The sequence below is a fragment of the Rhinolophus sinicus genome, linkage group LG01 (assembly GCF_036562045.2).
Source record: "Rhinolophus sinicus isolate RSC01 linkage group LG01, ASM3656204v1, whole genome shotgun sequence".
Taxonomy (NCBI): domain Eukaryota; kingdom Metazoa; phylum Chordata; class Mammalia; order Chiroptera; family Rhinolophidae; genus Rhinolophus; species Rhinolophus sinicus.
Window position 1 is genome coordinate 11,050,123 of NC_133751.1, and position 16,013 is coordinate 11,066,135.

Below are 16,013 nucleotides of genomic sequence, written 5' to 3' on the forward strand. Positions count from 1 at the left end.
AAGGTCAACTGCAAATGTCAGACAATTACGTTTGCGAACTCACCCTAGAAAAAGTGCTACATACCTCACTGCTGACTATCACTATGGTCACCTTCGAAGTACTCCCCTTGGGAAGCTATGCCAGCGCCTAGTCCACCCTTCAAAGCAATTTTGGACAAGTTCATGAACTTCATTGTCAGACTTCATATACACATTTGTGTGTATTAGTTATACAAATACACACACACACACACGCACAAAGCCTCATGCTCCTCAGCTCACAGTGAACTCATAGAGGCTGGCAGACCAGTACTGCTGACCACACTTGGAGACTTTGAGTGCCCTGTGACCCTCGCATACTGGAGCAAAGGGCTGCGGGGAGCTCCCATCAGTACCCAGAACCACATGAGGAGATTATTTGCCCCATCAGGTACCCCACTTATGCTTAGAGCTTTGGGCTTTGGTTTATTCATTGCTGATTCATGACCTGATTAGCTGCTTAGTAACACCTTTATTAGGAAACCCTCAATGGGATTCCAAACACTCTGATGAAAATGTTTTCTTGGATGAAGCTGGTTTTGCCATTATCTGAGTAGTTTCCCAAAATGCAAGACTTTCGGTGCTAAAGTCAAGAGTCCTAGACACAGTGGGACAGCTGGTCATCCTAATCTGCAAAGTCGGGACAACAGTACCCACCACAAAAGGCCATTATAAGGAATAAATTACATTATTCAGCAAAGCAACTAGGACAGAGCCGAGAAATAGTGTGAGATCCATAAATGTTCATTATCATCATCACTATTACAACCTGTGAGCAAAGCAAAGAGCAGCACTCAGTTCTTTCCTACAGGTATTTGGTGACTTGAGAGGTGATGAAGTCTCTGGCCTGCTCCAGGTAGACACAGGAATTGCTGGCAGTCTAGCATTACTTCAGCCTACCATCTCTGCACAGCGATAGCAAGACCCCATGAAGGCAGCTGCTACCTCTTCTGTGACCTTGGTCTCTCAGGACCATGTTCTGGGCTTAGTGGGCACCCATCACTGCGGTCCACTCCCCTATGTGCCAGGCACAGAGCTCTAGCAAAGAGCAGGTAGTGACCAAGGAGCTTCACGGAACAACAGTGTCTGAACAGAGCCAGAAAGATAGCCAGACCCCTTACCAGAAAGCCAAGGGGTGGGATGTAGGACAAGAACTCAATCTGGGATAAAAATGGCAGAAGGAACGCAAGGGCGCAGATGAGAGTGAATCAGATGGCTCAGAGAACGGGCAAAAGAAGCAAGCAGGATTGCAAAATGTTTTGGCAGCAGTTTGGCTTAGGAGACTGACAAACTTATATACAAAAAATTACAGTCAAAAGAGACAGATCCAAACCTCCATATATCTCCATGGGCAACATCAAAAAAAAAAAAAAAATGTATGTTTGCAAATAGCAATTTCACCCGTCTGTTGCACTGTTGGTACATTTCCTCAGGAAAGCACTGGGGGTCCATTAACAATCCCATAGCATGGCAAAATATTTTCCTAATTCTGGCTGGTCACCTGTGACTCTGATACCTAAGTACCTTCCTTAACAAGTCCCTGCAGAAGGCACAGCTGTTCCGGGACTGGGATTTTTCCTAAGGGGTGCCAGCTGCACAACCTGTTCAATCTCCTCACTCACACGGGCACACTCAGGAGCTGCAAGGAGTAAGAGAGACAGCGCTTCCAGGACTGTTCCCTGCCACTGTGGACTCTGTCATCCAGAAGACTGTCCTCATGTCCTGGGAAGATCAAAGCATCCTTTGATCCATTCAAAACATATTTCCCAAGCATCTTCTCTGTTTCAGGTACTATTCCAGGCACCAGGGATATGAGCCATGATCCCTTCCTCGTGGGGCTTATAGTCTAGTGGGGAGATGAACAGTAAACACATCAACCCATAAATACATACCATGGGGTCAAATGATGTTATGAGTTGAATTGTGTCTCCCCCCAAAACATTTGTATGTTTAAGTCTTATCTTAGTCCATTGAGGCTGCTGTACCAAAATACCATAGACTGAGTGGCTTATATACAACAGGAGTTTAATTCTCACAGCTCTGGAAGCAGGAAGTCCAAGCTCAAGGCACAAATTTGGGGTGGGGGGACACAAACATTCAGGCATTAGTAAGTCCTAACCCCCAGTACCTCAGAATGTGACCTTATTTGGAGCTATGTCTTTACAGAAGAGATCAGGTAAAGTGAAGTCATTAGGATGCACCCTAATATGACAGTGTCCTCATAAAAAGGGGAAAATCAGAGACAGACACACAGAGGGAAAATGACAGGAGACACAGGGAGAAGACAGTCAAATACAAACCAAGTAGAAAGGCCTGGAAGAGGTCCTTCCCTCATAGACTTCAGAAAGAACCAGTCCTGCTGACACCTTGATTTTGAACTTCTAGCCTCTAGAACTGTGACAGTAAATCTCTACTATTCAAGCCATCAAGTTTGTGATACTTTGTAACAGCGGCCCTTGCAAGCTAATACAGGGGATGGGAAGCACTCTGAGGAGAGACAAAACAGGGTGACGATGCAGAGAATGACAGCAGCAGGTTAGACAGGTCATCAGAGCAAGGCCATGTGACCTCTGTGAGTCCAAACAGCAGGGCCCAGTTATTCCCTCCACCAGGGCCACAGCCCAGAGGGCTCCTCGCATACACAAATCCCAGGGCATATTTTTGTACATGTGCTTACACTTAGTACATTTTATATCCAAGTTAAGTGATGACTATTGCTCTTTAAAAGGTTTTCATTTCCCTTGATATTCCGCTTTTTCTTTCTTGCCAACCACCTGCCATAAATTGTATCTCCTGCCTTTCTGGGAAGAGATGGTGGGACGTGGATTCAGAGCTTTCCCATCAAGAGTCAAGGTTTTCCAAAGATCCGTCTACATGGCTGTGACCCAGGCATAGTGGGGCAAGGGGCAGAAATCAAGCATCCTTGGACCCTAGTCCAAGGTCATGGTTGTATAACCAGCCTGCCTAGGCTGAGTGTATTCTGCAACTTTAGGCCAATTAGCACAGGTGCTAACAAACCAAGGTGACCCAAATTCTCATTCAGTAATGCTCAAACCTCAATCGGTCAGCAGAGCTGATGGGTGGGCAAAGTGGTGGCTCTAAAACATTTGGGGGGTAAATAACTCCTTTTAGAATCTGATGAAAGTCATGGGCCCACTCTCCAGAAATATAACTACACACATACAATTTATGGGGATTCATGGACATGCAAAGCTCATCTATGATCGCTCTCTAGTAGTGGAGTCCAAAGAAATGACCTCTGCAATGGCAAGAATCACCAAGAAACAAAGAATAAACGGAATGGGGCAAGATGGAGGAAACTGCAAAATATATCACTGAAAGAGAACTGATTCCCTTAATATATAAATCAATAAGAGAAAAGACCAAAAACCCAAGGGAAAAATGGTGAATGGACATGAACAATTAACAAAAATTATATGCTCATTGTTATTGGACATATGAAAACGTTCTCAACTCACCTGCAAATAAGAAATATTATTGATAAAACAAGGTACCATGTTTAATCTACTAGATTTGTCTATACACTGTACTCTCAAAGTTTTTCATCTTTGCCAATCTAGTAGAATGGTTAAGTAGATATAGTACCTCCATACAATGAATATTACCCAGTAATCAAAAAGAATGAGTCCGTCCTGGAGTAGTTTTGGGAAGGACGTTCAAGACATATTGCCAAGTGAAAAAAGCAAGACACTGGGGGCGGCCGGATGGCTCAGCTGGTTAGAGCGCAAGCTCTGAACAACAGGGTTGCCTGTTCGATTCCCATATGGGCCAGTGAGCTGCAGTCTCCACAACTAGATTGAAGACAACGAGCTGCCGATGAGCTGCCAGAGGGGCGGCTGGATAGCTCAGCTGGTTAGAGGGTGAGCTCTCAACAAGGTTGCTGGTTCAATTCCCGCATGGGATGGTGGGCTGTGCCCCCTGCAACTATAGATTGAAAACGGTGACTGGACTTGGAGCTGAGCTGCGCCCTCACAACTAGATTGAAGGACAACAACTTTGAGCCGATGAGCCCTGGAGAAACACACTCTTCCCCAATATTTCCCAATTAAAAAAAAAAGCAAGACGCTGAACAGCAGGTACAGTGTAAAAATATATCCTTCTCTACCTATACACTTACAAATACGCATATACACTTTTATGCATATGGACTACCCTGCAAGGACACACAGGAAACAAGAAGCAGGGGTTGCCAGGGAGGAACCAGTTCTGAGGCACAAGGATAAGAGGCAGAATTACCTCTCTCTCATGACATACCCGCTTGAAACTTTGAATTATAGACCATGTGTTCATATTAACTACACTGCACTTAACCAAATGAATCTTAAAACCACACAAAAATGATTCAAACCCAAAAAGAACCCAGTCGTTAGAAATTGCCTAGCTAGGTAGGACAGAGCTGGCCCAGTGGAAGTGGTGAAAGGTGGTTAAGAAATGGCTCTGACCCAAGCCGGTGTTTTTGCCCACTTGAATATCCCAATTAAAGAGGAAACACCTACAGCATAAAAAAGTACCTACAAACACAACAAAGAGCCCTGAGAATTCCAACCAAAGAGAAACACGCGGCCAGAATATTTCCTGGACACTAAGAGTGCTTGGAACGTAGATGTGCTGGTTGAACGTAGATTTCAGGCTGCCAGGGACCACAGCTGGGTCAGCAAGGTGTTTGTGGAACTGGCCTGGACTTAAGATCCCCTGGGCCCTGGTCCTGTCTGTCTCAGAAAGCAGTGGACGCCATGCCCCAATGTCCCGATTTCGCTTCAGGGCTGAAGAGCTCCCTCCCCCAGCTATTGCCACTGCTGGCTCTCAGGTGCAAGCTCGCCCCAGGGACTGCCCTTGGCAACAGTCCAAGGCCATGTCCCCTTCCCTGGATCGTCCCCACCCAATGACAGGTCCATGCAGAGGTATAAAGGGCCAGTCCCCTCGCCCAATTTGGACACCTCTGAAGGGCCATTTCCATCCACAGCTCACCACGGCAAGGGCAGGGGCTTCAGTTAAGACAGCACTGGAGCCCAGTTTCTCCCTCCGCTTTGCTGCTCCCTACCACTCCCCTCAGAGGTGTTGGTCCTGAGGACATTCCCTAAGACCCCATTTGTCTCCTGCTCAAGGCCTGCTTACCAGGAAATCACCCGCAACACAATTCTAACAATCTAAGAAGAAGTTATAGGTCGAATGGTGTCCCACAAAATATGTTCAAGTCCTAACCACGTGTGAACGTCACCTTATTGGAAAAGGGTCTTTGCAGACGGAATTAAGATGAGGTCCTACTGGGTTAGGGTCAGCCCGAAATACAATGACCGGTGTCCTTATACAGAAGGGGAGGGAGATATGGAGACAGAGGTGACACAGAGGGAAGAAGACCATGTGAAGACAGAAGCAGAGCCTTAAGTGCTGCATCTACAAGCCAAGGAACACCAAGGATTGCGGACAAGCACCAGAAGCTGGAAGAGGCAAGGCGGGATTCTCCCACACAGGGAGTGTGGTCCTGCTGACACCTGGATTTTGGACTTCAGGTCTTTGGAGCTGTCAAATAAGTTTCTGTTGTTTTACGCCCCCTAGGTTGTGGTTATCGTTAGGCAGCCTAGCAATAGAGAAGGCCAGAAGGAAAATCTACTCAAGGCATTCCTCACTTAGCCAATGCCCCGGGTCACTGCAAGCATCTAATGAAAAAATGCATGGAGGACCTTAAACAAACCACAAAACACTATACCACTGAGCTGGTATTTACGATAAAGGAACAACAATAGCTCTCACTACCTTGTCTCGAGGTATCAGCCTACTCAGATACTATTCAGGTCCGTGGTTCACCACTTTCCTACTGGTCATCTTACCAGCCAGCCAGCAGCACCCCATCAGGGAGTGTGAAATTCAATTCAGGCCAGCACTTGGGAGTGGCCAGAGTCCAGGCTGAGCCGAGGGAGTGGTTTCACCAGTTTGCTAAAATAAAGCTTGGGGATGGATGTATGGGTTTCAATTAGCTTACAAAGCAGGTCGCTCAGTTTCCATGAATCATCGAGGCAGGGGCCTATCCTAAGGTAAATGACACTTTGTGCCCAAACCACCTTCCCACAGAGGACACCGGCCTGTCCGTGTCCTCAGGCAGACACAGCTTCCACTTTCCACACCTTCGGGAGGATAACCCCCGGGAAGAATGACTGCCACACAACACTGGAACAGCCAGCAGCATGCAGACTGCTGCCATCGAACCCAGCCCATGCGGGTGACCCAGCACCTGCAGAGAAAATGTCGGGTTGTACTCCTCTCCGTGGGCACCGTTCAGCACTGTTGTGCCGACTCGAAGCACGCTTTGAAGTCCATGGAACCTGGATATCAATGAACACTAGGAGCCGAGCCCTACGTGCCGATTTCCACCATTCACAAGCACATCAAAAAGATGAGGCAGGGCAAGAAGTTAAAAAAGACTGTGCCCAACAGCGCAGCATGCAATCTCAGAAATTATAGGCACTGCCTTGACACATACAACACTGAGCAGGTGCTTTTGCTAAACGCCTCCTTCTTGCCAAGAAATACCTGCTGAGGATTAATTGGAATTTCCAGTTCTCTAAGCATTTCTTGTTCCTCAGAGCTATTACCCCTGAATTTTTAGCACTTAAAAAAAAAAAAAGAAAAAGAAAGAAAGAAAGAAAAACCAGGATTTAGCACCTGTTTGTTTCAGAAATACGTGCTAAAAACAGATCTGCCAAAAGGCCACCTTTAAAATTAGTCATATTTCCTGCTCTGCAAAACATAGTAAGTTGTATTTTTAGTAACTCCTTCACTCCAGGTACCTGGCAATCGTGCTCAAATAGCATAATTATTGGCAACTTACTAAGCAGGCAGTTTTTATTTTTAGTCCAAAAATAGTTCCAATGAAAGCAATAAACAGGATTTTTTTTTAACCAAAGGTTAGAACAAGATATTTAAACATCTTAACCAACCATGGTATGTACCCAACTTTGTATCTTAGACTTAATCATTAAAGGAGGTAATTGCGGTTTCAACTACTTTCCCCTTTTTACAGCCTATGACACAAGCTCTATACCTGAGATATACCTATGCTTTTCTCTAAAAGCCTTTCCAACTATATTTTATCATTTTTAAAAAATGTGCTAATGACCTATTGTGTGCCAGAGACTATGCATGTCACAGGTATCAGAGACCAATGTCAGAGGCAGTGAGCACAATCTATCTTGCTCTTTCAAAGTTATCACTCGATACTCCTGTTCAGCAACTTTGCTCTTTGTCACAGAGCCACAGAGAATACGTTTCAAAATCTGACTTTCTGATCATTTTTCCTCCTCCAATCATCAAGCTAAGTTTATTCAAAGACAGTCAGCCCTGACTGAGAAGGTACCACTTCAGAGTTTCACATGACCAAGAGACTTATTTATCTTTAAAGCCACATGAACAGAGATTGCTTCAACTCAAAGCTAACGAGGACAAAATGAGGTCTCGCCCAGAGCAGAGCAGTAACAGGGCCATCTAGATTCAAATGACTTTCAAACAAACAACTTCAGAGGAAAAGCAGGCAAAATGCTGCCCTGCAGGCAGTGGTGGGAAAAAAAAGCCTCTTGATAAGATAGGGTTGAACCCTGAAATGAAAGTCAGAAAAAGTAGGTGGTTGTCATCTGGACTCAGACAGTAATTCTCAGCAAGCCAGGGAAGATTTCGCCCAAAATCTTTTTGGAAATGTGCCCCAAGTTAAAACGCAACACACACACACACACACACACACACCCCTCCCAAACCAGCAGTACTATGGATATTGGCATAAATTACAAAGTGCATAGTTTGAGACTGCAACTGGGAAGCAGGCCAAAGGTGGGTATCCCCTCTTTTTCTATTTTTCCAGCCCCCCTTCCAGTTTTATCATGAACTGATTCTCCACCATTAGCTGCCCTAGATCCTTCCACTCAGGAGGTGGTGTGGGAACATACATCTATTTCTTACTACAGATTTTATTATTTAATTCCCCTCCCACTGTGGTCTGTGTCCCTTTAAACAGGAAAGGAGAAAAGTGAAGTGTTTTATCCAAAAAGTATGCACCCCCTAAAAGGGGGAAGTATCAGGGTGAGAGGCCTTTCTGGGCCACTCATATTACCCACTGTGGGGGACTCTTCATTTCCCTTCCTCCGGTTCTGTCACCTCAAGGTCTCCCCTTGCTTGGCCTAATGAGTAACTCTTCTCCAGGGGAAAACACTCTTAATAGCTCACCTTTTAAAGAGACCGCAAGGCAGCAAGTAGCGTGAGGTTGACTTCACCTTTGTTTCAGCCTTAGTCAGACAATATCCAGAACATGAGTGGGGATGGAGACTCATGAACTCAGCAATCCTTCCCAGGCACACACACATTTTAATCTCTACCATCTGCCAAAACCCAAATCTGTTAGTTTAGCAGTAAAGGTGCTGGACGATTTAGGAGATAAAAGCTATGAATGACACTCATTGTTTCTTTAAAGCGGGCAATTAGGGGAACTAAAATCCAGATTTCTCATGATGCTCCAGGCTGGAGACGAGCACATCAGAGACATCTCCCAATCTCCTTCCCCCTAAGAACCAATGTCCTTAACTACATCCAACCCATTAGTCCAGCACAATAATTTTATGTCCAATTAACACCTCTCCCCTCGCTGAGAAGAAGTGAGATTGATCATTTAAGGAAGATGAGAGAGAAGGGGTGTGAGCACCAAGGGGTGCAGGGGGCTCCTCACTCGGACCCTATTTGGGCAGAACTCCCACGTTGCAGTGTGTGTGTGAACCCAGCACAGAGCTCCAGAACCCAAGCAGCCGGGGAGGAGCTGAGCTTTGAGTGCGACCTCGTGCAGTTCAGCCAAGGCCAACAGCCTGATGGGATGGAGCAAAAATGCACCGGTTAGGAGCTGGAGACACAGAACGGGAAAGTGGAGAGAAGCCAGAAGCAGCCTCACAGCAGGGCAGGCGAGATAAATGTGCTCGTAATGTTGGCCATTATGCTGTCAGCATAAAGCCTCGTCTCTCTCTGCTACGTTTCAAGAGGAAACATACACAACCAGACTGAATCCTATATGTTTGGAATGAAAATAAAGTTCTACCACCCGTGCCAACATGAATTGAAACAGGGACGGAGAAGTGAGCGCACTGTAATTAAGAAGCTGGGCCCTGACAGGATGTGTAAGTCGGGCCGGCTGAGAACACATAAAATGTGCTGCTGCTCCCTTTGGACTAGAATGAGGTCTGGAGTTAGGGTTTTTTGTCGTCTTGAAGTTACTCAATACAGTGAGTTCATCCGGAACACTCCCTTTCTGCACAGAAATTCAAGCAAGAGGCACTTTTTAAACTACTCAATCTAACCCCACTTACCCAAAACAAAGGGGCACCCTATGCAGAGCGTCTGTAAGACTAGGGGACAAATGACAAGGATGATGGAGACCTGTGCTAAAATGCAAGGTGCTCTGGGACACAGTGGGGAACGGAGGAGGGAAATGAAAGCCAGGTGATACTGGGGACAGGAGGGCAGAGGAACTTGCATTGCAGTTAGAGGTCCCACAGCATGGCATTCCTGGGAATTCCCAGGCCGGGCAGAGAATCTCAGGCAGGCAGAAATGTAGGTAGGCTGCCTGGAAGCATCCCTGTCCTTCCCAAAACTGCCAATGCCGTCCTGGACAATGGGCCACAAAAAGGGGCTGCGCCCAGGCCAGCACTGAGCAATGCCCAGGCTGGGGGGGAGCCTTGCGTCTGAGACGACCATGAGCTTGGGTATTAGCAGCTCCAAGCTTGAGGCAAGTCCCAGACAGGGGCAGCCTCCCCGTTTGCGGTGACCAGTGCCTGGGCCACTAACCTCAAAAGTAAGTCATCATATCTTGGGTTTCTTCTCACAGATCTAAGTTACCGCTTAGATCTACGTCGGCCTGGCTTGGTGGGGTTCACAACTAACTTCTAACTTCTCCCAAGGCTGCAGCAGGAGCCCCTCAGGGTCATGGGGAGGTGGGGGGTCCCCTTTTCCAAAAACATAAGGTATCTCTCACCCTCTGATGTCTGGGGCTGTCAGTATGTAGGTCTGTACTTTCCAGAGTAGGGTCCTTACAGGGAATGAATGGAGGAGAGGAAGGAACAGGAGTGGGTAGAGTGCGTGAAAGGGGGGAGCGAAAAACTCTCCTCTGAGAACAAAAAACTTCCCCCAGCTGCCCCAGTCCACAGGTGGAGAGGAATGGCCCCCACCTTCTCCCCTGAGCCCAGAAGGGGGCTCAGACTCTAAGCTCCCACAAGGACTGGCTAATCGGCCCTCCCACCCTCGACACAAGGACTCACGCACTCGGGCCCTGGGTCCTGCCTCTTGCTGACCAGCCTCTACTGGCTATGAGGGCCAAGCCCCCACCCCCTGCGCTGGTGTCCGCCAGGCGGCACCCTTCCAGAGCAAAAGGGCAGCGGGCAGCTTCAAGAATAAACCAGCAACCCCCGGGGGAAACTGACCCCAGACCACCCCTCGGGAAAGACGGGTAACCCAAATTTGAGGGCCTGCACGCGCGTTGGGATGGACCCCTCCTTCAACCCGAGAAGAAAGGCGGGCGGCCGGAGAGGCGCCCGGCCAGGAGTACGCAGCCGGACTCCCCGCGCAGTGCTCTGGGCGGGGTCCCCCCGCCCCGGGCGGCTCACCTTCTCTCCGGTCAGCACGTGTAGCCCCTCGCGCACCTTGGCGAAGGAGCCCTCGCCCAGCTTCCTGCTGCCGATGAGGTAGTTGCCCACGCGCTTGTGGTGCTGGAAGTCCCGGAGCCGCTCTCGGGGCACGCCACTCACCCAGGCCGGCAGGAAACTTCCCTCGCAGGCCGCCGCCGGCCTGGCCGCATCTTCAGCGCCCCCGCCGCCCCCGGGCGCCGCCGGCTCGCCCAGGAGCCCGTCCCCGGCTGCCGCTGGCATCGCGCTTGCCAGCGGCCCGCGCGCCTCCGGCTCGGCTCCCGCTCTCGCAGCTCCTCCTTCTGCTCCGGCTCCCCCAGCTGCCCCGGCTCCTCCTGCCGCCGCCCCGGGCCCGGCCCCGCCCGGCCCGGCCCGCGTCTCGCGCGCCCCGGGCCACCGCCGAGCGCCGCGTGCAGACAATAGCGGCCGCCAGGCAACCGGGTCCCAGGGAACCGCCCCCAAGAAGTTCTTCTTCAGAGGGTCGCCTTGGCTCCTTTCAGGACACTGGACTCTGCCCCGGGTCCCGTCAGGTCGGCTGATGACAGTCCCCCCGCCGGGGGGCGCAGGGAGCAGCGCTGACCCGGGAGGGGTGGCGGGGGCGCGGTCCGGTGCCTGGGTCCCCGAGCCCCGGAGTCTGGGTCCCCGATCCCGGGCGCCTCGGCCGCCTTCGCCCTGCCGCCGCGGGCTGGCCCGCACGGGCTCGAGTCCGGCTCGCTGGCTCGCTCCTAGCTGGGCGCCGGGCGGCCGCTCCCGCCCCAGAGTAGCGCGCGGCGGGCTGCAGGCGCCCTCTGGAAGGCAGCAGAAGAAAGCCCCATTCAGTTTGAATTTGCAGAAATTCTATCCGGTCGCGGGCGGCGGGAACAGATGCGAGATCCACTCCGCAGCCTGTGCACTTTCAAATCCCTCGTAGCCCCTCCTTCCCCGCGCGCAGCAGCCAAACTCGACCCTCGCCGGAGAGGGGAGGGTCCGGAGAGGGGAGCGGCAGAAAGGGCGGCGGAGCCACCTGAGCGCCAGACCCGACTCCCTGCCGCCTCTGAGACGCGCGCTCCCAGCAGCCCAGGTCGTGCTGCCTCCAGCTGAGCCTCTCGCCGGGATTCTGGGCTTGGGCTTTCTGGACCTTTCGGCGCTGAAACCCCCCACCAGCCGCACCCATCCGGGGCAGGAGGAAGGGAGAGAGGCGCTCCCGACCCCGTGGACTGTGGGTTAGGTGCCCAGTGTTCGGCCCAGGGCTTGGCACACTGTAGGGCCCTCTGGACCCTGGGTGGATGGATGGGTGGAAGGAAGGATGGGGAGGTGGCGGGGCGACTGCCCAGGCTCGCGTGCAGACCGGATGGCTCTGTTGGAGGAGGAGCAACCGCAACAATAATAGTAGCAGCAGCAACGTAGGAACCAGGGCGTTTGCTGCCTCTGCTAGTACGTTTACACCTTTGCTTCCCATTGAAATGCTGCCGGCGATTGCGGGACGAGGTGGGCCAGCTCCCCGCTCCGAGAGGCTTTTGTTCTCGCGCGCGACGCTGTGCTCATCCCTCATAAACAAGTAACAGCTACCCTGGCGAGTCTGATCTTCTCCAGGTGCCCCAACGTCTTCTCAATCTGCAAATGAGGAATCTCGTGAGGGAGAAGCTCGAGGATAGGTAGGGGGAGGCATTTACAAAATGCTACCTGTTGAGCAGCCAGATAAAAGGCGCCAACGTTTAATGCATAGTTAACCCCGATCATACAACGTCCAAGTTCAAGGGGAAGATTCGGTCCTAGCCAAGTTCCTTTCGTTTGACTCCTCAGCCAATAAGTTCGGCATGATCCATATCAATACTCTGAAATTGGGGGGAGGGGGAACAGCTGTCATGAATTCAGCGTCTTGAGGGATCTCTGGCCCATTTGAAAAGTGACCCAGAGAAACTTCTGTTTTAAACAGATCTCATTTTAAATAGTATGCTAGAATCAACTACTCACATGCTACAAGTCACCAGACTTGTTATGACTGAGCTGTGTTTTCTATGAGTCTTCTCATTGTTTCCATTTCCCAATATTAAAGATACAGTTGCAAATGTGTTCCTTGATGTGCTTAAGTTTGCCACCCCCCACCCCCACAGTTTCTGCAAGGCCCACCCAATCACTTTAATGTCTCTGATTCAATGATCACATTTTAAGAGGACAGTAACATGGGGGGGGGGGGGTTGCAGTCTGGATGACCAGCACAGCACCTACAGAGTACATGTTCAACTGTCTAATAAATGAGGAATGTGGAGCTCACTTAGGGGACAAAACCATTCTGAATCTTCTTTCAGAAAAGGTTTTGGAGTTCCCCCAGTGTTGTATTAATAGAGTATGATTTTCTTTTTTATTAATATCAGCACATTAGCTCTATATGAAAATATAGAAATTTTATTATGGTGTGAGGCGAATGTCAGAGATTGCTCGTCAAAGGGTCTTTATGGCCTTAAAAAAAATTAGCTCAGGCACAGAAATGCTGGAAGACATTTACAATGAAATAGAGATTTTCTTTCCTTTTAATTATCCTCTCGGGGTGGAGGTCAGGAAAGGGGTGAAGGAGAGCGAGGAAAACCAGGCCCATTAAATCTTTTTCAAGCCTGATCACTGGGTTTGATTCAAGTTCACTGCTAATTCCATCAGCTGGGATGGATGCCAAAGAGAAGTACAAATCCTACGCCTCCCTGGGCTTAGTAACTGGTTTTTGAACTACAGGTCCTGTTCTCTGAAATGACCTTGTTTAATAAGGAATAACCCCAGAAATTCCTACATGTAAGACAAATTAGTACACAAAGCAATGTGTTGCCCTCATATTAGATATGCAGAAAACATCTGGTTGAAAAGCAGTCATCCAGCATTGAAGATTCCCTAATTATCCTAAACTAAATCTCTTATCCTTCCATTGGGGTCTCCCTGGGCGCTACATTTCAGCTGTCTTCATCCCAGATCAGGCTTCCTCATCTCTGTACCTTTGCCTATGCCACCCCCACCCCTGATCTGCCGCCTCTGGCTCCTTTCTACCTAGTACAGATGTCCCCTTTCCCATAAACCCCTCTGCAGTCAATGAGCTGCAAAAGGCAGATCATTTCTCCATCCTCTCTTACTTCATACCACTCATTTCACATTCTTCTTATGTCCAATGTTACTATGAATGTCTTTCTTTTTCTCTCTTATAGACCCATGGAGAATGAGAGCTATCTTATTGGATAGTTTATTTGCCCTAGAGCATCTAGCACAGTGCCTGAGACCTGGTCATTGTTCAATAAATATTTGTTGAATAAATGAGTGAGTCATTGTTCCACTGATTCTCAAATGAGTCGGTGTTTCATGGCTTCTGAGAGCAAGACCCCATCTGTTCTAGGGGAGGGTATTTCTGATAACTTTCTAAAAGCATTTGCAGTTAATTGTTGGTTGCCTTGGGGGGGGGCTCAACAAATATAATCATTTGTCTCGTCAAAGATGGGTCATTCTCTAACTTGGATGAGTTAGCCCTTTAAAAAATATTACCAATCACACTGGAAAGCTTTCTCAGTTGACTTGTACCAGCTGCTTCCTTCCTCTCCATCTCCTTCCCCATCTCCTCCCTCCAGATGGTTGGGAGACTATCTGTGTGCCCGCATAGAACGCCAGCTAGGAGACCCAGCTGGAAGCAGTCAAAGACAATTAGAAGTAATCAGGCTGGCACGACCAGGAAACGGAGTTGGCTAGAGGAGGTGAGGCTGTCATAAGCTGCCTGGTGACTGGGGAAGGAATGGCTAGCAAGGCGAAGACAACAGGCATGAATGAACTTTGCCTGGAAGACATTCTGTCAGCTTTATACATTAGTTCTCCCAAAACAAAGCTTCCAGTAAATAACAGAGACAGGACTTGCACTCATATCCCCAGAGGTCATACTCACCATTATTCTTTTCACAACACCCAGCTGTTGAATGTGCACAGTGCAAGGCTGACAAGGAAGGGTTCCTTAGGAGAAGACTGGTTGGGGTGTGAAGGTGGCCTAACGTGGTCTTGGAAAGCAGGCTGTAATACTCAATGAAGTAATTCTCTGAAAACGAATCGTGACTCATCATTTTAGAAACACATGGTAAATTTTAGCTCTTATTTCTTCCATCAATACTACATATTATCATGACAACCCTGAAAGAAGTTACTGGAGAATGTCCCCAGAATTTGACAAACACCACTGTCCCTGTTATTGAGGAATCTCCAGGTTGGATCTCTGCCCTGAATCCCATATCATGTGGACAACCCTCTTCATCTCCCCCAGGGTGTCCGTTAGGATCTCAGACTTAACCTGGGCTCACCACACACACACACACACACATGTCCTCAACCCTTTCCTAGGACTTCACCCAAATTCACCCAAAAATCTAGGTCGAAGAGTCTTGCTTCCTGTCTTTCCTGATCCTCATATCCAATCCCTCAGCAAATCCTATGGGCTCTGCTTTCACAATATGCCCACGTGTGATCATTTCTCATCACCCTCTTCTCACCTTCAAGCCACCATCCTCTCTCATCTCCTACCTGATATCTCTTGTTTCCACAACAAAGCCAAAAGCATCTCTTCAAAATGGGAATCAGATCACATCACTTTCCTGCCCCAAACTGTCCAATGCCCACCACAGAGAAGACACCTGCAATACCTTATCCTCGCATGGCCCCTGCCTCCCTCTGCAGAGTCTGGTCTCCTGAGACCCAGCTGCACCTGCCTCTCGCTTTTCCGGCGAGCCACCAAGCTCTTTCCTACTTTACAGCCTTTGCCCCCGATGTTCCCTCTGCCAGCAATACACTTCTTCCAGATTGTCTGATGGTCTTATGGGCCATCCATCCCTTCATTCAGGGCTCTGCTGTCTCAGTTGGAGAACCATTTTCTCTACCCCCACATCCTGCTCAATCGTTCCTCAGGCCATTCATCAGTAGCTGACATAAGAGTGTACATCAGTTTATGTGTTCACTTTCTCTCTCTCCCTCTAAAAGTTAAGGTCCATGACACCAGGGACTTTGTATCCCAAGCCCTGCGCATGCCTGGTATAGTTTAGGTGTGGAACAACAACCGTGGTAACTCATCTCAACTCTGGTTTGTCTGCGCATGAGATGAAAGAGTCTCTGGGCTTCATGTGGCACCTGGAGCGTGATGGAGTGTGGATTCTGGTACCAAGCCTGGCCTCCGGCTTCCACTTCCCAGCAACACAGATGTTCAGAAAGAGAAATGAGCACACTTCAAACAGGATGCTGATGGCTACCCCCGGGAGAGCTGGACTCTTACCATGGTTGTACCTCCATCACTTCGCAAGGACCCCATGTCATGGGTACTTCAGTAAGATAAATGCATCCCTC

At 49.1% G+C, this 16,013-nt stretch overlaps 1 protein-coding gene across 1 annotated transcript in view; it reads right to left on the minus strand.

Moving 5' to 3' along the window:
* Positions 1 to 12,353, minus strand: part of HUNK (hormonally up-regulated Neu-associated kinase) — a 102,784-nt gene extending 90,431 nt beyond the window's left edge. Inside the window, exon 1 of the mRNA XM_019730265.2 lies at positions 10,668 to 12,353. Coding sequence (XP_019585824.2) covers positions 10,668 to 10,928 — 261 coding nt within the window. The 5' untranslated portion in view covers positions 10,929 to 12,353. The remainder of the gene's footprint in view (positions 1 to 10,667) is intronic.
* Between the last annotated feature and the right edge of the window lie 3,660 nt (positions 12,354 to 16,013).